The 19,478-nt window shown below is 40.8% G+C and overlaps 1 protein-coding gene across 2 annotated transcripts in view; it reads right to left on the bottom strand.

Moving 5' to 3' along the window:
• Nucleotides 1–19,478, bottom strand: part of NUP133 (nucleoporin 133) — a 55,839-nt gene that overhangs the window by 3,632 nt on the left and 32,729 nt on the right. Inside the window, exons 17-24 of one of the 2 annotated variants that reach the window (XM_075924725.1) lie at nucleotides 17,530–17,629; nucleotides 16,696–16,947; nucleotides 15,209–15,342; nucleotides 13,412–13,570; nucleotides 12,019–12,154; nucleotides 10,271–10,383; nucleotides 7,407–7,487; nucleotides 4,174–4,238 (exon numbers count right to left, since the gene is read on the bottom strand). In XM_075924725.1, coding sequence (XP_075780840.1) covers nucleotides 4,174–4,238; nucleotides 7,407–7,487; nucleotides 10,271–10,383; nucleotides 12,019–12,154; nucleotides 13,412–13,570; nucleotides 15,209–15,342; nucleotides 16,696–16,947; nucleotides 17,530–17,629 — 1,040 coding nt within the window. Of the gene's footprint in view, nucleotides 1–4,173; nucleotides 4,239–7,406; nucleotides 7,488–10,270; nucleotides 10,390–12,018; nucleotides 12,155–13,411; nucleotides 13,571–15,208; nucleotides 15,343–16,695; nucleotides 16,948–17,529; nucleotides 17,630–19,478 lie in introns of both variants that reach the window. The other variant, XM_075924724.1, reaches the window with a different exon arrangement.

Below are 19,478 nucleotides of genomic sequence, written 5' to 3'. Positions count from 1 at the left end.
AATCCAGTGACCCCCGACTGAGAAGGAGAAAGAAACTTCCCACATTCTCTTCATACGCCAGAGCCTATGGGGGCCTAGCCTAGCAGATTTTGTGCACTCCAGCCCCCGGGCTGGAGCACCAGTGTGGGTTCCCCAATGCTTGGGGGGGGGGGGGGGGGTGAGACTTGGGGCAAAATTCAGGCAAGCCAAGGGCCATGTCTGGCCCCCAGCTCTAGATCATTTATAAATAAGTTGAATAGGACTGGTCCCAGGACAGACCCTTGGGTGACAGATCCTTGGTTTCTACTGGGGAGAAAAACAACCAAGTTTCATGTTACTCTCCTTTTCCCCTATCTTCTTCATTCCTTCTACAGAGACTGGAGTGGTGAGGAGAAAGAGAGAAATGAAATCCAGCATGGTTAGGATGTTTGCTAAGCATGCATAGCAAGTCTTGATATTGTAACAAAGAATCTAGTCACCATATATAGTAATCAAGTTAGGGAGTGTAACAAGCTCCACCCCTAAAAGCAGGTGTTGTCCCATGCCTAATGCAGCATTTTGCAGATGCTATGGCCACTACCTTCTTTGGAAAAAGGATTAGCCTCCTTGGCTGCAGAACCCTAGTGAACTGTGAACTGATCTAAACACTATTCCATCCCAACTGGTTTGCAGCACACATTGGCTAGCCAACGTGGATGGGGCCAAACCCAGAGCACGTTTACAATTTGTTCTAGTAGAGTTTAAATACCATTTCTGAACTCTAGTCTTGGTCCAGCATGGACAAGGCCTAAAAACTATTTGTGAAGGTTTTAAAGCAGGAATGGGGAAGGTGACTAATTAGTAACTATGCTGCATGCGTATTCCCACTTGTGGGATAAATGTCCCTGGCCATGCAAACTTGGGGTTTTCTGGATATCACTACATTTTGGAAACTCCCCTTTAAGCAGGAGGGGCTTCAAATGTTCTTTAGCTCCTTTTGACTGCCAATGGTGCAGTGGGCATAGAATATGTTACTAAAAAAGAAAGAAAAAAAGTTAAATTTTTCCTTCTGTCCCTTTGGAGTGGGGTAGGATTATAGTTCGAAAAAACCTGACTGATTAGCATTTGAAAACCAGAAGGAAAGTGCTCATATTCTGCTCTACTCTACTCCGCACTAGTTAGGCCTCAGCTGGAGTACTGTGTCCCGTTCTGGGCGCCACATTTCAAGAAAGATGTGGAGAAATTGGAAAGGGTACAGAGAAGAGCGACAAGAATGATTAAAGGTTTAGAGAACATGACCTATGAAGCCAGACTTCATGAACTGGGCTTGTTTAGTTTGGAAAAAAGAAGATTAAGGGGGGACATGATAGCGGTTTTCAAATATCTAAAAGGGTGTCACAAGGAGGAAGGCAAAAATTTGTTCCTCTTGGTTTCTGAGGACAGGACAAGGAGTAATGGGCTTAAAGTGCAGCAGGGGAGGTTTAGATTGGACATTAGGAAAAAATTCCTAACTGTCAGGGTGGTCAAATATTGGAATAAATTGCCAAGGGAGGTGGTGGAATCTCCCTCTCTGGAGATATTTAAGAACAGGTTAGATAGACATCTGTCAGGGATGGTGTAGACGGAGCTTGATCCTGCCTTGAGGGCGGGGGGCTGGACTCGATGACCTCTCGAGGTCTCTTCCAGTCCTATTATTCTATGATTCTATATGTCATTAACATTATCTAGAGAAGTGGCTCTCAACCTTTCCATATTGTCTTCCTTTCAAGGAGGCTGATTCTTCAGCTTTCACCTCATTTAAAAGCTAACTGCTTACAAAAATCAGACAATAAAACATAAAAGGATCACTGCATGCTATTATTGAAAAATTGCTTACTTTCCTATTTTTACCATATCATTATAAAATAAATACATCAGAATATAAATCTTGTACTTGAATTTACAGTGTATAGTATATAGAGCAATCTAAACAAGACAGAGCTGTCCCATCCACAGGATGGTTCGGAGCAGCCACCTCAGGCTCTACGGTTTGGAGGGCCTTGTGGCAACCACCCCAACTGTCCTGCGACCGGGATGCTCCCCTATACAGATGGGGCCCAGGGTGGCCTGGGGGAATTACCTGGGGAGTGGGAAGGCTGGCACAGGGCAGCAGCAGGAGTCCTCTCCCCCTCCCAGCTTTCACCACAGCAGCAGGAGTCGTGAGTAGTGGAATGACACAGCAGGCTGCTCTACCCTGCCATTTCCCAGCTGGGTGTCTCCATTTCACCATGGTGGGAAGCCAAGCCTTCTGGCCTGCTCCACTGCAGGGCTCTGGGGAGTTGAGTGAGCCAGGTCATTATGCTTCCCGCTGCCCTGGTGAATTGGAGTGGCCCAGCTGGGAGACAGTGACAAGGCAGAGCAGGCTATTGGGTTGCTCCGGTTCCAGTTGCTGCATTGAGGGTGGGGGGTGGAGGGGGCAACCTCTGCTGCCAGGCACCCTGTGTTAGGCCCCACTGTAATCACCCAGGTTGTATCTCTTGGGGTAGGAGACTTAAGAAAAGGGGTAGAGTGGAGGTGGGAGAGGGCAGAGCAGGAGTGGGAAGATGAAGAGTGTGGACAGCAGAATAGCAGGAGCAGAAAGAGGTGGGGCGAAGTAGAAGCGGGACTTGGGGGCAGAACAGGGGCAGAAAGAGGTGAGGAAGGGCCTGAGATAAGGGGGTTGGCTCTGGGTACCACATCCCCCCAAGGATAGTCCTGCAAGTCACTGCATGAGAATTCAGTTTGCACTACCTTCACTATTGCTTTTTACGTAGCCTGCTGTAAAACTAAGCAGATATGTAGATGAGTAGAAGACCTCTGCATATCCCCCAGGAGTATACGTACTCCTGGTTGAGAACCACTGATCAAGGAATCTGTGAAAAGCAGAAGGGTTGCTCCAAACACTGGTGATGAGGGAAGCTCTTCAGATTCAGTCGATTTAGTCTAGCAAGGTGTGTCCAGCATTGACTTTGGAGATCTACTAGTCAAAGTGGCTCTACAGCTAGCTAGACCGTCTAGGTCCCTTGTCTCTTCCAGTGCCAATGATCCTGTTCTGTGGACTACAAAGTGAGAAACAACTTACCAAAGTGTTTGTGCTCAGCATAAGCAGAACCAAAGACCTTGGAGCTGTCCAAGTGATTCAAGTTCAGTGCTGAACAACCAACACTGCTGACTTTGAAGTAGGGATGTTAAAATTAGATGAATCAACTAATCGAACAACCGATGGAATTTCCATCGACTATTCAATTAGTCGACAAGGGCACTTCCGCTGGGCTGTTGCTACATTTCAAACACAGAAGCGCTGCGCGGCGTTCCAACTTTGAAATGTACATGAGCCCCAGCGGTCCCCTGCTGGCCACAGGCTCCATGCCTTGCTTCTGCTTTGAAATATACAAGAGGTCCAATGGAGAGTCTTGTACATTTCAAAGGTGGAACTCAGCCACTGCGCTCCTGCCCCCTCTCACAAAGCTGGAGCTAGGGTGAACCAGCTTTTAAGCCGGCTCCCCCGCCCCCAGCATTTCCCTCCTTTCCCCCCCCACTCTGCTGCCTCTTTCTGATAGAGGCAGCAAGAGTGGGGGGGAGTGACTAGTTGCTTACATCCCTACTTTGAAGAATAATTTATTAAAACAGTTCTGTATCCAGCATAAGTGATCTGAAAGTCTCCAGCAGCTGTTTCAATGGACAGTGCTCTAGAATGGCGTTTTTCTACCTATTTTATTCTAAGGACCAACTTGCTGCCTTCAGAACATGTGACTAGTCATTGAGAAACTCTGTTCTAGAAGATCCCAAGCCTGGGAATCTGCTTATTCCACAAATTGAATATGCTGTTTGACTCAAAGAAGAAAATCCCGTTTCATAGCAATTCATCTCTCCCCACTTAGTAAAGGCAACCCCCCCCAAAAAATACAACTATATGGTTTCTTGAATACCCCAAAAGTTTAAAATATTTGTAGACTAGCTAGAGGACTTAATGGATAAGCTATTACAGAATTATCTTTGTAAGTGATACTTCTCCCCTCTCCCTAAAAAAAGCATATTTTTCTCAACATACTTTTCAGAATCTATATTATACATACATACAATCTGAACACTCAAGCTAATATCAGAAGCTGGATGGTACAAAAATTACCATTAAGAAAAATCAATGCTATGAATAGAGAAAGTTGTACATTTCATGTACATTCAGTTAGGACCCACCTGTCTCTTTGGAGAGCTTTACACAGAATTTTTAGTTTAAGATCATTTACGTCCACTTCCTCCTCCTCCAATTTAAAAGAAAAAAAAGAGGAAAATTAATTAACTGTTGGGTTTTTATTTAAAAGACAAATAAAGGGTTTTTCCTAACCAGCACATCACAATCAGACTTGAGAGTTAACCTCAATGCTTTCATTACTCTTATTTACAAAAGAATAAATGGTAACCAGGGATGTGAATGTGTTTCCATGTATGGAGTTAACCGATGAGCCTGGGCTCATCAATTAATGTGCACGGTTACATGGAGCGCCTCGCCTCTTCCCCATTCCCCCTCTCCCCCCTCCCCACACACACACTCTGCCTCTGTATAAGAGGCAGTAGGACAGGGTCGGGAGAGGAAGGGTGAGCTAGTATGCACAGGAGCCACCTCCCACAAAGGTGCCTCCACCCCTTCTGCCCCCAGTATCAGAGGCATCTGCAGAGGGGAAGGAGCCCCCTCCTGCGTGTAAACGTGTAACTGCTGAAATTTTACATCAGCATACCAAGGTAACCCCATTCAATACTTATTTTCTCAAAAAACAGAAGTGCCAATGAGTTCAATGAGGTTTGCACCAAAATTAAGCACAGGAAGTCTTAACTTTTTTGGTAACTTGATTTAAAATCAATGATTTTTGGGGGGTGATTTAAATTGCCTAGATTTAAAAATCAATCCACCTTATCTCTGAATGCAAATCCCGTTTTAGGACACCATGGAATGGTGTGGCTCAGACTTCAACCATTGAAGGCTGCTTCTCTCCATCTTACAGCTGAGGCTATACATTTTTCCAACCCCATGCTTTCTATACATATTTATGTGTCTTTTAAAATCTAAGTTAGCTAATATGTTTGAAACCTTAGTATGACCAACACACACTAGCTAGGTGTATACCAGGACCAGATAACTATCGTATGTTAAAATACAGTTTACCCTATCCACATTAGGATTTTTAAATGGGTTAGCTGGTATGTCTTTAAAATACATGTTTACCCCAGTGCAGACAGACCTCTAGCAGAGACAGTAAGAGGCTTGGCATTAGACCTTTCTGCTCAGAGGATGATGCTGTAATCACAAAGGAACATTTGTTTCCCCCTTAGCCTTCTTGGGCATCTCAGCTATTTTAAATACCCCTCATAGGAGAAACTGAGAAATCTAGGCTAAGGGAATTCTGGAAGCAAGAATGTGAGCTAAGTCCTTGTGCTATCAACTTTATGTCAGTTAGCTGTCCCAGTCACACGCTAACAAGAATAATTAGGCAACCTATGTCTAGCCTCAACTTCTGCAGTTCCTCTTGTCAATCATGCTTGTCCAACAATGATAAAAATGAAATTCTAAGTTAGGCTGACTATGTCCACTCAGAAATTTTAGTTGAACTTATGCTTTTCCATTTGTAGTGTGTATTCTTACTTAGATACCTAAGCGTCTCTAATTTAAATAAAAGATCGTTTTAATTCTTATTTTCACAAAGGATGGAGGGAACCTGGAAAAAGGCAAAATGACAAGTGAAAGAAGAGAAGCAACAAAGTTCAGTAATCCCTTTAATGCTATTCTCTCCCAAAGTAATAGTATTTACACTTAGTTTTTATATAGCAGCCAAATCAGGATAGGTGTGTGAACCAACTTTTTTGTTAGAGTGGAGGAAAACTAAATCTGGGTCTATCAATACAATACACTGTCCCAAACATTAACATTCTTCTCTTCCCTTTGTTACATGCAATAATGTGCAAATATATGTAACAACTACACAAAATAAAAGCAAATGTTTTCTACATAACTTTTCACACAAAGCACAAATCAGAATTACAGTAAAACTCCATTAATCCGGCATCCAATGCTCCGGGACTCCTGATGGTCCGGCACCATCAGGAACCCGGAAGTGCTGGGGCAGCCGGACAGGCTTCCCCCATTCAGCTGCTGCTGAAACTGATCAGCAGCTGAATGGGGAAGCCGGGAGCAGAGCAGCTGGGGTGCTGCCGGGTTGGTCTCGTAGCGCTGCCCCTTGGGGCTGCGGGACCAACCCGGCAGCACCCCAGCTGCTCTTGGGGACGCCTGGGGCAGAGCAGCTGGAGTGCTGCGGGGTTGGTCTCGTAGCGCCGCCCCTTGGCGCTGCGGTACCAACCCGGCAGGACCCCAGCTGCTCTGCCCCAGGGGTTCCCAAGTCAGCCGCTGCTGAAACTGATCAGCGGCTGATTCCAGGAAGCCCGGGGCAGAGCAGCTCCAAAGGACGGCGCTGTGGGAACAACCCGGCAGGACCCCAGCTGCTCTATTGCAGGCATCCCCGATTCAGCTGCTGCTGAAACTGACCAGCAGCAACTGAATCAGGGACGCCTGGGGCAGAGCCAGACTATCGTAAAGGGGGGCTATGATGGGTCTGCGGTGGCATACCCTCCCACCCCACTCCAGACTCCTCATATCCCCCCTTCTGATAGTCCGGCATATCTGATAATCTGGCACCCCCTGGGTCCTAAAGGTGCCAGATTATTGGAAGTTTACTGTACTTAAGTACTACAGAAAGAAACTTTAAGAAAGAAAAGACCATAATTCAAGGTCTTAATTTCAAATTAAATAATCATGTGACCAGCAAAGTTATTACTTGGCAACACAATGACCTTATTGTGACACAAAGTATTATCATAGAGTACATCCAAACTTGAAGCCCTTCAGAGTAGAAAGAGCTGGGAACATCAGAGATGATTCTCCCCATACCAAGAAGCCCAGAAATGCTTTTTGGCACTTCTATAGCAATCCTTCCTAGATAATTTTAAAATAAACCCTGCTCTGAAATGGCATATCATTTGAGGAGGCATGGCGGATTCATTTTGGATTACTTACTGGTACACACAGATAAACTGAAAACAGTGGACAAGTAAGTACTGTTATCCTAAAACTGAATGGATCCCTACCTCTCCCTTTTCTTGTCTGGTGACAACTGTAGACTGACAAGGTTCTCAATGTAACACAGAGGGTCTATCATGTTGAAATTTACTATGTTAAGTGTTACTTCACTTACTATCTAAACCACAGTTACTTTGACTTACACCACATTTAACATTAAATCTCCAAAGATTAAAAAAACGAGAAATGGTCTTTCATTGGTGGACGCCAAAGACCAGTATGTATTCCTCAAGTAATAATACCAGCTCAGAGAAGTTAAAATATACCTCCTCTGATTCTGATTTCTTCCAACAAGTTTTCCTACCTCATCAATATATTCCAGTAGGTCCAGTGCCTTCTTGAAGTCATACTCATTAGCTCTTCTGTTCTCATCACATATGTATAGCTATGGTATGAAAGATTAAGTACAGAATTATTTTTAGCTTGCAAACTGATGTAAATTGATATCGTGAAGAAGTCTGTGGGAAGACCATCATGTATTTTCCACTTATGTGACCTTTTCATTGAAATATGTATTGATTCGGCTGCAAGTATTTTTATGGTAAGGAATATAGTCAAGGTTTTAGACAAGCATTCCACCCACATGACAATAGTCTGTGGAAAGACTATATTGTCTATAAGGCTGGTATAGTATAGGTTTCAAATTTAAATGCCGTTTAAGGCTGCAACATCCCTAGCCCTCTGTAGCCAGAGCTTAGTGCCACAAATAAAATGAGCTTGCAGAAAATTTTGGTAATTAAGCTCACAGGAATATAAAAATGCATGTATTATCTTTCATCTCCTGAGGACATGCTTCTTATCAAAATTCAAAATCAGCCTTTTACATTTAAAACTTCAGACACATATTTTGCCAACTGACCCTTTAATACAGAGGTTTCATATGCTGAATCGGGATTTTAAATTGAAATGTAAGATTAAGACTAATATAATATTTTGTTCCCAGCCCCTGGTTTTCACTCTCTGATTATAAGCAGAGACTAAAGACACTGATCTTATGGCAGCAGGAAATTAGAGGAAAAATGGATGCAGTCAGCTGTCTCAGCTGCTTGAAAATAAATATATCCCCTTGTGACACTGCACCCCATATTCTTAATACTGATATTATATGATTATAACATAATTATGATTTTGTACAAGATGGGCTGTGTAAAGTGTCATTAAAAGGCTATGATTTACAAATATGATTATCCTATTTGTATGCATGTATTATTTATGTATCTTTACTTCAGATGTTGTTACACCTCGGTAACACTACGCAAGATGCTTTCAGTCTGGATGGTGGGTTGGAAAGGGCCTATTCTGGATAATGGTCCATTAAGGAAAATTAATAGGCTCTGGGAGAAGCCTACGTCCACTTGGTGATACTTCCTAAGAATGCTACAGGAAATCTGTAGGTAATACCTGCTATGACTCTACAAGGACATGTGACCAGCCCACAAGATGCTGGACTCCACCTTGAAATGTCAGTATTTTCCCACAAACTGGTCTGGATCCAAGCTTTGAAACAAAGGGTTACCACCATATGCAAAAGCTATAAAAAGGTAGAGACTGATATCTTCTGAGTTTCTTCTCTCCCACATGAGATGACTCCTGGAACAAACACTGAACTGGGGGAAGTGTTGGACCCAGGTTAAAGGGATTTCTAGCCTGTATATGAAACACCTGGGAATTCCAAGCTGAAAAGCAAGTGCAATTAAGGCCTTAAAAATATAGGAGTCTGCCAGTACCATCAATTAAGGTGAGAATCTACTATTTCATTGCCAATCTAATATTAAGATTAGTATGTGGTTTTTCTGCTTTAATTTGCTATCACTTGTAAGCATTTAAAAATCTATCTTTTGTAGTTAATAAACTTACTTTATATTTTAATCTAAACCTTTAAATCTTTTATTAGAATGCTTGGGGAAAATCTCTGCTTGGTTACAAGTATGTCCACCTCACACTGAGAGAGAGGCAGACTGGGCATTTAATCCATATATTGGACAGATTTGACCAGTGTAAGATGGTACTGCTAGGGAGTCCTAAACTAGTGGTTAGAGAGCCTGTGTGTAACTACATTTGGGTGAAAGTGCAGGCTGGAGGGCTTTGCAACTTGTCACAATCATATGGTGTGATAGGTAAACAAGGCTGGTGGATCAGAGGGCACAGTGGTACCCAAGTTCCAGAGGGAAACCCATCACAGTCCTCCTCTCCCTCTGCCCCCAAATTAGCCTAGTTTAAGGTGTGGGTAGGAGGCTCAGAACCTGCTGACTAATAGGGCAGGTCCAAAAAGACAGGAGTACAGTAATGACAGAATGTGCAATTTGCTGCTTCTTTTGTAGAGGCTGTACAACACTTCTGTGTGTGGCTCATGAGACATTTTGTGTACTGGTGCCCTGACTCCACTTGTTTCCATTCATGTAGTTTGTGTCTTACTGATATTACTAAAGTGACACACACTTAAAGTAAGGGCATGTGAAGTGAGGTGCATGCTGACCGCACACAACACTGACCGTGAGAGCCACGAGCTCCCTCTGCATTCAATGAAAGTACTACTTTGGTTCAATTGACACACCCTGCAAATTCTAGGTATGCAAGCATAGTTAGCAAAACTATCCTACCCTGGGAGACTGTCTTAGTTATGACAATCTTGAAAGCCCACTGAGATAAAGAAGGGCCACATGTGGTCTACTAACTAAGCCTAGGTTGCCGATCTAGAGTGTAATGAATACCAGAAATGACACTAGTAATAGGTTCTGGTTTCTTTCGATGGTGACTGTAGCAACATGCAGTCATCATGCATTCCTCTATTTTCTGCACACATCAGTGGGTGGTACAAAAGAAGCTGGTGAAAAGAGAGCATGCTACCAAGAGGGCATGGAAGCTGGTAAGGCAATTTGTACATAAGAACAGTTATACTGGATCAGACTAAAGGGTCCATCTAGCCCAGTATGCTGTCTTCCGACAGTGGCCAAAGCAAGAACTGGAAGCAATATCTTGAAGTTTTTCTTTTAAACATAAAGCAGTACTGGAGGCTTAAATATAAATAACCAATTCATATTTTACAATTGAGGAGTGAAAAAGCATCCTTTAAATAACAAAAAGGCAATTAAATTGTGATCTTCTCACCAATTTTGTGCAAAATAGCATCACAAAGGTAAACTTTAGTTAAGAAAATGAGGTACATACATCAATAAGCTGAGGTGCAGTCAATACAGGCATGACGCTGAGGTTCAACTGTTTATCTGCCAGCAGTTGTTCAGGCAAGGTCTCCTGATGCAAAAGAAAACGCTCCTGTTCTGCTATTGCTTGCATTAGATTGGAAGAATATTTCACATGATTATTTATACTGTGATCATTAAACATGCCAAACAAAAAGTCATGACAAATCACAAAACTATTCGGGTTTGCAAAAATATTTGTATTAAAGAGCATAGTTTATTTAGAGTTTTCAAACATTACTTGTGTTACAGAAGCACACAGACTTCCTAACTGAGACTAGGGCCCTGATGTCCTAGGCACTGTACAGAGATAAATTCTTTTCTGAAGGGGGTATAGTCTATACAAGCAAGACAAAAGCTGGGAAAAAGGACATATTATTCATATGCTACACAGAGAGATTATGCGACTAGCTCACAGTCACACAGTCTCTGGCAGAACCAACAACTGAACCCATATCTCCTGAGTTCCTGACTCAAATCACAAGACTGTTCTTTTTCACTTGTTTAAGGCTCTCCTCCCTACATTTCAAAGGTGGTCCTTCAGCATGGTCATGTATTTCCAGAGTGGCTGCTTTTACAATTTGCAAAATTTACTTTTTTGGCTTCAAAATTTGATTGTCAGTTTATTTTATTTAAAAAGTTTAGGTAAGAGATTAAACATATTAAAAGCTGAAGTGCACAGTTTCAAAATTTCTGCTTAGTTCATTAATGTCCCTTTTCAGTACCATTTCACTTTGGGTATACAGATTATTGTTCAATTCCCTACAAAAACTAAATGAAGAGCACTATACATTCCCAATACAAGTATTTTAATTAAAAATGAAAGTTAAGATGAAAATAGTGTTGATATGCAGTGAACTGTCATCTAAGTAAGATTAAAAACACAGATACTAACAGGGATGATTCAAGTATAGCTATATACAGTCACTAAAACAAATGAACAAAAAATACTGTTGTATTAGCAATTGCAAGATGTGTATGTTAATGCTCCCCTGGTGGGAAATATTACAGCAGAAGCTGTAAGGGTTCTATTCTTGAAGAACCTTTTATGAGCCTTTCCACAAACTGGTGATGATAATGTAGCAATAGATACCGTCACAGGAAGAGTATGTTACATTTTGAAAACTGAGGCAGGGTTGCAGGACCCGTTTAGCCACTTTAAGAGGGACAGGTGCTTTCATCCTTAATACATTTTGAATTAAAGCATTATGAAACCACATCCGTACCAAAACAATGTAAGTGCATATTTTAAAACCATTGACAATCCAAATTAACAATACATATGCTAAAACCTTCACATTTAAAATCTAGTAAAAGAAAAACAGGAAGGCTTTCAAAGCTGCCAAGGGTTTTTCTTGCAACTACATGAGGGCATGTAGCATCATGTAACCTCAGTTCCAGACAGTCAACACCATACAACATACATATAAACAACAGGCTCCAAGAAAAGATCAGTGTGATTCTTTTAAAAAAGTGAATTGCAGTAATTTCATGAACCTATTTATCAGAGCAGCTGATAGTGCTTTTTTAAAAAGTAATTGTATACCTTACAACTAGGGTCCAAATTGTCCAGTGACACTAGACAACACTGATGGTGAAAATTTCCAAAGCCCCAATACTAAGGTTTTAACTTTACTATGTGTAAGACTTTTAAAAGATTCTGATTAAAGAAATCCATTATTTTGGTAACCTCTTTGCTTTGCTTTTATTTCTTACCTTCTATTTTTTCTTGCAGTAGGTCCTCTGAAAAGTCAGATGACAATGCAGCTAATTTACACAAGCCAAGAAGAGTTTTCTTCTTCGCAAAATATCTGGTCTCCACATTTGCCAAAGCCTGCAGCGTTTTGTGAGCCTAAAGTTAAGAAGGAGATTAGAAGCAACACTGAAGGTACAGGCCGTCCTTGCTATAAGTACAATATACATTTCAAAAAAACTTGTACTTATAGAGAAACAACTTAAAGCAGGAATTTTTTTCCCCGCGACTGATTTCCAATTGGGGGGAAAGGTTGCACAACTTAAGAGCAGGGAATAGGAGGTCTTATAACAGATCAGTTCCTATAAGTATCAATGAATTTAGTGTGGAATGGATGTATACCAGGGTCACTTATAGCATAAGTTGTGACATCATTAGCATATTTGCTGCCATTTCTTTTTGCACAAGGGGTTTTTGCGCAAAAAGAACCAGTGTAGCCGCTTCTGTTTTGTAAAAAAACCCCGTTTTGTGCAAGATCCTTATGCCTCTCCGGCTACACTGCTTCTTTTTACGCAAAAACCCCTTGTGCAAAAAGGAACAGCAGATAATATGCGAATGATGTCACAATTTATGCTAATGAGCTCCTCATTAGCATATTTTCTGCTGCAAAAACATGTAGTGTAGATGTAGCCTAAGTGTAAAAACAGTGAACAGTCCTGTGGAATCTTACAGACTAACGGGTTATGAGCTTTCGTGGGTAAAACCCACTTCATCAGATGAAATGGGAGTGGAAATTACAGAGTCAGGGGTATATATAACAGCGAAGGAAGTTACTTGTCAATTGTAGGACCAGCATTAATGAATCTAATTAAGTCAAGGTGGATGTGTCCCATTCACAGCATTTGATGTGGGGAAGCAAATACAGGGAAATTACCTCTGTAGGAAATAACAGTTGACAACACTATCAACTTAGGCTTGAATAAAGATTTTAACTGGTTAATGCACTACAAAGACAAATCTTTTTTTAAAACAAATTACCTTCTTTGGAAATATCAAGAATGTCAGTTTAGCGTTTCCCTGGTTTTGCCCTTACCGGGTGATACTTACTGTTTATGGTTAACTAATGGCCCAGGACCAGCTCCCATCTGCAGTTCACCCAGGCTGGGCTCATGGGAGACAGAGGCTGCTCTAGCCAGGCTGGAGCAGCCCCTACCCATGGCAGAGGAAGGGGCCGCTGCGGCCTCCTCCCCCCATCCACACCTGTGTAATCAGTTAAACATAATGTTTAACCAGTTAACTAAAGGGGATTTTACATCCCTAGTTGTGACTAGAACACCCTTGTACTTGTATGTGTATTTACCAAATTGTTAATTTTACGACAAATATTTCAGTTAATTTTATAAAAAGGAAGCCTACCTTTTCCAAATCTTGACTATTGATTTCATGTAACCAGCTGAGATGCTCATGAGCTTGCAAGAAACTGGCCAGCTGTCCATGCTGAGCAATAGGCTGAGATAACAGCTTTCCTCGCTTTCCTTTTTCTAAGTACCAACGAAACAGGAAATCTGAAAAATTCTAAAGATTACAGAGAATGAACACGTGAGTTTTTAAGTCTCCAATTTAGTTTCAACACAAATACTATACAGAGCACACACAGGTGGTTAGAACATGGATTTACCTATTCAACCAAACCAGAGGGGAAAGTTTAATAAAAAGCCAGGGGAAAGCTAGTGTTTTGATAAAATATGTAAATGTCTATTGAAGAGGATCTACACCATTCTCTACATATTTTTAAAAAATTAAGTTGCTCATAGTCTATCACAACAGGAACAGCCTTAGTATGAAATTTAGTTTGAATTATTCTCACATGCAGAATCACTGTCCATAAAATGCATTCACAATTGCTATATTAATTCTCAAATTTCAACAAATTGTGTACACATTGCTTATGATTACAACACAGAGTCTTACTATATTTTGACCAAATTATTTTTAACACAAAAGTTATACTGAAAACAAAAGGATCCGGTGTTATATAAAATCATCTTAAAGGATCACTTTTCTACAAAGCTTTAAATTAGATGAATGATTGTGGAAGTCTCATGCCCACTTTCAAATACAGTAGACTACAAAATGCAACAAGTAATTTTACCTTGCGCATGTACTTGCAAGACTTAGAAATAGATTCGGACTGAATATATGTTATGTAGTAGAGGCGAGTCAAACAATTAAAAAAAATTACTTTATTGACAAAATGACTCAGAAGAAAATAACTAAAGAAGATAGAGAAAAATAGATAATTGTTAGTACAGGTTGGACCTCCCTGGTCCAGCACCTTCGGGACCTGACCGGTTCCAAAGGAAGGAATCTGCCGGACCAGGGGAGGTCCCCTGCCATGAGTCTTTTAGCCCTCAGCCCCTACCTGCCACCGGCTCATTCCTTCCCAAACAGGCTGCCTGCTGACAGTTCCCAACCCTGGTCCCACTCCAGCCCTGGCTGGGCTGCCCTGCTCTGGCCCCGCTGTGGCTGGGCTGCTGCAGCCCTAGCCCCAATTCTGGGTGGCAGGTGGCTCCAGCTCCACTGCCGCTCAGACTGCAGTGGCCACAGCCCTGCCCCGGCCCCATGCCACCCAAGCAATGCTCAGCCCTGGTCCCACAGCTGGGCGAAATGGAGCACCTGGTGAGCTGTAGAGGCCTGCCAGGCTGCACTGGTCCCACAGTTGATTGGGTTGCCATAGCTCTGGCCCCACTACCACCAGTTCTCTGGGCTTCCAGCTGCTGGTCATCCTGCTCCAGGGCTCTCCTGTCCAAGAACATCCGTGGTCCTTCCAGACTACAGATGTTGCTGGACCAGAGAGTCCTGGTTAAGGGAGATGCAACTTGTAGTAACTAAACTGACCGCTGAGTCTCCTGTTTAAATTCATATTCTGAAGCTAACAGAATATCAGAAGAGGGATACCACCCACTAAACAAGGTAAAATCCCATTTCTAGATACAAGCTTTTTATTCAGCAAGATTCATTTTAATTTTGTGTCACTTAGTATGGAGAATCAAAAGATAGGAAAAGAACTTTTTAAATATAAAAATGACCTAAGATATCAAAGTCTACTAATGGGCTTTGAAAGCCTAAAATTACCATCAGTGTTTTGATGGCAATGATTTATATCCCATCTTACTGCAGAACAATGTCTAAGTGAGTGAGGTAAAACATTACCTGATCTGCAAACTGCGTCATGTAACGTTGCAGTCTGGTCTGATTATCAGTCTGCTCGCACATTTGTACCAAGATATCAAAGTCACAATACTTCTCTGCTAAAGCAGCTGTCAGCTGGTATTGTCCTAGAGAAACTAGGGAACCCAAAAGAGAAACAAGTCAATGAAACTCACTTGCCTTTGTCTGCAAGAGGATGCATGCTGTCTTAGATCACAATAATAAAAATAATTCAAAACTCCTAAAACATAAAAAATGTGTATATCAAGTATGCATTCATTTGTGCTTTCAAACCACAACTGAAGTATGTGCTTATGTAAACATGCATAAATGTATTATACAGTAAGTAGCACAATAATTCAGGGATATTTTCAGAGCCATACAGTCCTGTTAGGCACCCAGCCACCTCTGAAAGGAAGCATACCACTCCTATTAGCACCTTTGAAATTCTTTGCTTTCATAAATATTTACAGTTCGAATCAGGTATCTCAAGTGCTAAAGTAACAAGATCAGACATTTTTGTTAATGTATAGAATATAAGGATTACTAGATTTATATACACAATACGTTGTTATTAGTCATTTCAATTTTGATCTAAAAGTCAAGAGAAATGAGATTCAAGGGCCATCAGTGTTCTACTAAGGAAATTAAAGCTTTACACAGAATACATTGTTACAAAATTGATATATATTTACACACTATCAGAACACACAGTATATATGTTAGTACAGAAAGATTATCATGCAATTTTTCAGAACACAATTTTCCATGAGTTCCCTAATGATAATCTTAAAAGATGATGGGTTTAATATTCAACTCCTCCCTTAATTTAATTCATTTTAAACCACAAAAAACATCAGGTTCATAAACTTACCAAATATTATGCTTCCTTTGTGCTACCTACTATAATTGAGCATTATTACCAAGATTACATTATTTAACCCAAAATATTTTGGCTACATCAATGACAAGTTAAGCTATGATTATTAAAATAATATATAATCAACATTATACAATTAATATTTATGTTAGATGAATGTACCACCTGATAAATATTCAAACAGACAGGATCTATAGCTAAGGAGCAACAAAACAGACCTACTTAGAAATATATTTAAAGCTATTTTCATTCAACACTGTCAAGTCATATCAAGTTCCTGGCATCAGACTCTGCAATAAGTAATTGGTAAAAATACTCTAAATTTACAATTCAAGAAACAGTTTTGTCTGCTATATAGATTTGATTTAGAATAGATAAAAATTCCATTTTCTTCAATTTATTTTTATAGCTATATTCCCCATTAAATAGCACAAAGAACTAATACACTCCACAGAACTGTGCGTGTACATGTATTTAAATAAATACCATTTTACTCTTGATGTGGAACTGTTTTAAAAAACTTTTTATATTTGCTTGGATCCAAACATTCCATGCAGTTTCCTAGATGAATTGTTAACCCTTACACTAAGGAAAAGAGATCAGCACTTACGAAGGGGTGACAAAAGTTCCGATCTTTTCTGAACATATTCCATTTCTAAATTATTGTATCTATCTTGATCAGTAGGTCGGTCCACAGATTTGAGCTGAGAAACAAAGCCATCTAGAAAGCCATCAAGCAGCGCCACCAACTGTTCAGCCACAATGCTACGGAGGTTACTGTCCACTTGAGGATAAACAACCTTCAGAATAATTCCATGCTGACGTATTATTGCTGTTCGTATGCCAGCTGGACCACTAGATGCTTGGAAAGATAAAAAACAGTAAACATTTTAAAAATTAGATTCTATAATTAGCTTGTGACTTTATATGATAGTATGAAGGGAGCACAATTATAGGCATTAAAGAGAGAAAAACACAAAAAGCAAAGTGAGCAAATGTCAGTTTTTTACTCTTGATAGTGGGCCTCAAACTCTATCTTTCTATTTTAAAACAGAGTGAGATTATATTTTAAGTTTCGGTTTAATGTTAAAATTCTTGATTTTTTCATGTCAGCTAGAATCAGGACACAATAAAAACAAAAATTAGTTCTGCCTCTCAACTTTTGGCACTTTGTTTTGTTACCAGATTCTCAATATCCAGAGTAACAAGTTTAAAGGAATATCATCAGTAATGGAGAAATCAACCATTCATCAAAAACTTAACCATTAGGTTCTACTGTTCATATAGATCTACATAGCAGCAGTAGTAGTCCAGTTTAACATTCATAGTTTGAGTAAAGGCAATGACAGTATCCTCTGATTTCTAATGTTCTGAAACACGTGAATAGAATCTACGAATATTTTAAAACAGATATTAATTTGTCTAACATTTTCACTATTCTCACCTGTCCATGGAATATATTCAGGTTCTCTTTCTGGAAGCTCTCCTGTTTTATATAAAGAGGCTCTAGACTGGCGATACTGGCTGGCAGTTTGTAGCATATCCTGTACAACATTAAACAGACCAGACTTTGAAGTGTCAATTTCACAAACTTGAGCATTCTTGAAAAGTATACTTAATTAAGCACTCCTGCCACATTTTCTCTTTCTGTCATGTTTTTCTATGGTCATTTCTTTCACCCTCTACTGCTGCATGCAACTCAAACAGGAGAGCACGCAAAGCCTAGCAAGAAGCATTAATGTGCATGCCCAGGAGTTGTAAGCTCTATACTATGCACATATTCTATCAATAGTCCCACCCAGGCTTCTAGTTATGTTGTTACTTTTAAGGTTCCTATACAAAGCAGTTCAAGTAAGACAGTCACCATGTGCCTTCAATCCCACTCCAGTACTTCTGCTGCCTCCTGAGCTCAGAGGATGTGGGCAACTAGCCACCCTGTCTAATACTGATCTTTTTCCCTTCTTCTGGCCCTGTGCATTGCTGCAGTTCATGGCCATTGCTTTATCATCTCCTTTCTGCTAAGGATGAAAAGTAAAGGTGGCAATCCACATCACACTGATTTCAGTGCTTCCTTAGTTCTGTGAAGGGAGTTAACTTTGCCTCCTCTAGGTCTGCGGAGGCATCCAGACTATACTACCTCCTTTAGCTCTATGAAAGGATCTGGTGGAGATCACAAGCCTAGTAAATTCCCTTCCACCTTTCTTTTGGATCCAATGTAAGGTAAAGGAGGGGAGGGGAAGATAAATCCAACATGACCTTGCTTTCATTACTTTCCTTTTTGTCTCCCTGCAGTAGTTTGGAAAAGCAAAGACTTTCCAAGACCCATGTCCTAAAACAGCAACAATCCATGTTACTGTCATGGGTAGTGGGTGACTATGTTGCTTGGGGAGGGCAAGCTCCCCGGCTTGTGGCTATGCTCACACTCCAGCCCTGCTCTGCCTGGACCCCACCTCTCCCCAATGTCTCCCTGCTTTCTCTGTTCATCCATTCCAGCCAAATCCCCGATAACAACTGGCAAGGAGGAATAGTGTTATTGAAAAGGATCCGAGTGTTAACAGCAGATCACAAATTCAGTATGAGTCAACAACATAATGCAGTTGCAAAAAAAGGTCAGTACCATTTGAGATATATAAAAAAGTGTTGTACACACAACATGGAAGGTAATTGTTCTGCTCTACCCAGCATTTGTGGCAATCAGTACTGGCTTCAGCTGGAATACTGTGGCTAGTCCAGGACGCCACTCTTTAATGTGGACAAATTTAAGAGCATCCAGAAGAGAGCAACAAAAATGATAAAAGTTTAGAAAACCTGACCTATGAGGAAATGTTAAAAAAAACTGAGCAAGTTTAATCTTGAGAAAAGACTGAAGAGGGACTCAATAAAAATCTTCAAATACGTTAAGGGATGTTATAAATGACTCATCAGTTGTTTTCGGTGTCCACTGAGGATAAGCCAAGGAACAATGGGCTAAATGTGCAGAAAGGGAGATTAAGGACAAGTCTGCAATGGTGGAGAAAAATTGATGCAAGAATCGCAACTCTAGCTAAGAGAATTGCATAGCTCGAGCCAATGAACCTTGCATTGATTTTCTGGAGCAGCCCCTGAGTGGGAGGTTGGCGGGAGAAACTTGGCAACTCTGAGGAGTTTCTGGCTTGATGAGGGCCCCATCATTGATCCTTACTAGACTCGCTAAATCGAATGCTAGAAAATGTTCCCAGAAGTGAAGACAAGCCCTTAGTTTAGCTACTATCAAAAGCTTTCCAACTACACAGGTAATTAAGTTCTGGAATAGACTTCCAGCTGGAAGCTTTAAATCCACACCATCAGAAGTTTTAAAAACAGGTTACACAAACACCTATCAGCAATGATCTAGGTTTACTTGATTATGCCTCA

The sequence above is a fragment of the Pelodiscus sinensis genome, chromosome 3 (genome assembly GCF_049634645.1).
Source record: "Pelodiscus sinensis isolate JC-2024 chromosome 3, ASM4963464v1, whole genome shotgun sequence".
Taxonomy (NCBI): domain Eukaryota; kingdom Metazoa; phylum Chordata; order Testudines; family Trionychidae; genus Pelodiscus; species Pelodiscus sinensis.
The sequence above is the reverse complement of the archived record's forward strand: the minus strand, read 5'-3'. Positions and strand labels throughout refer to the sequence as shown.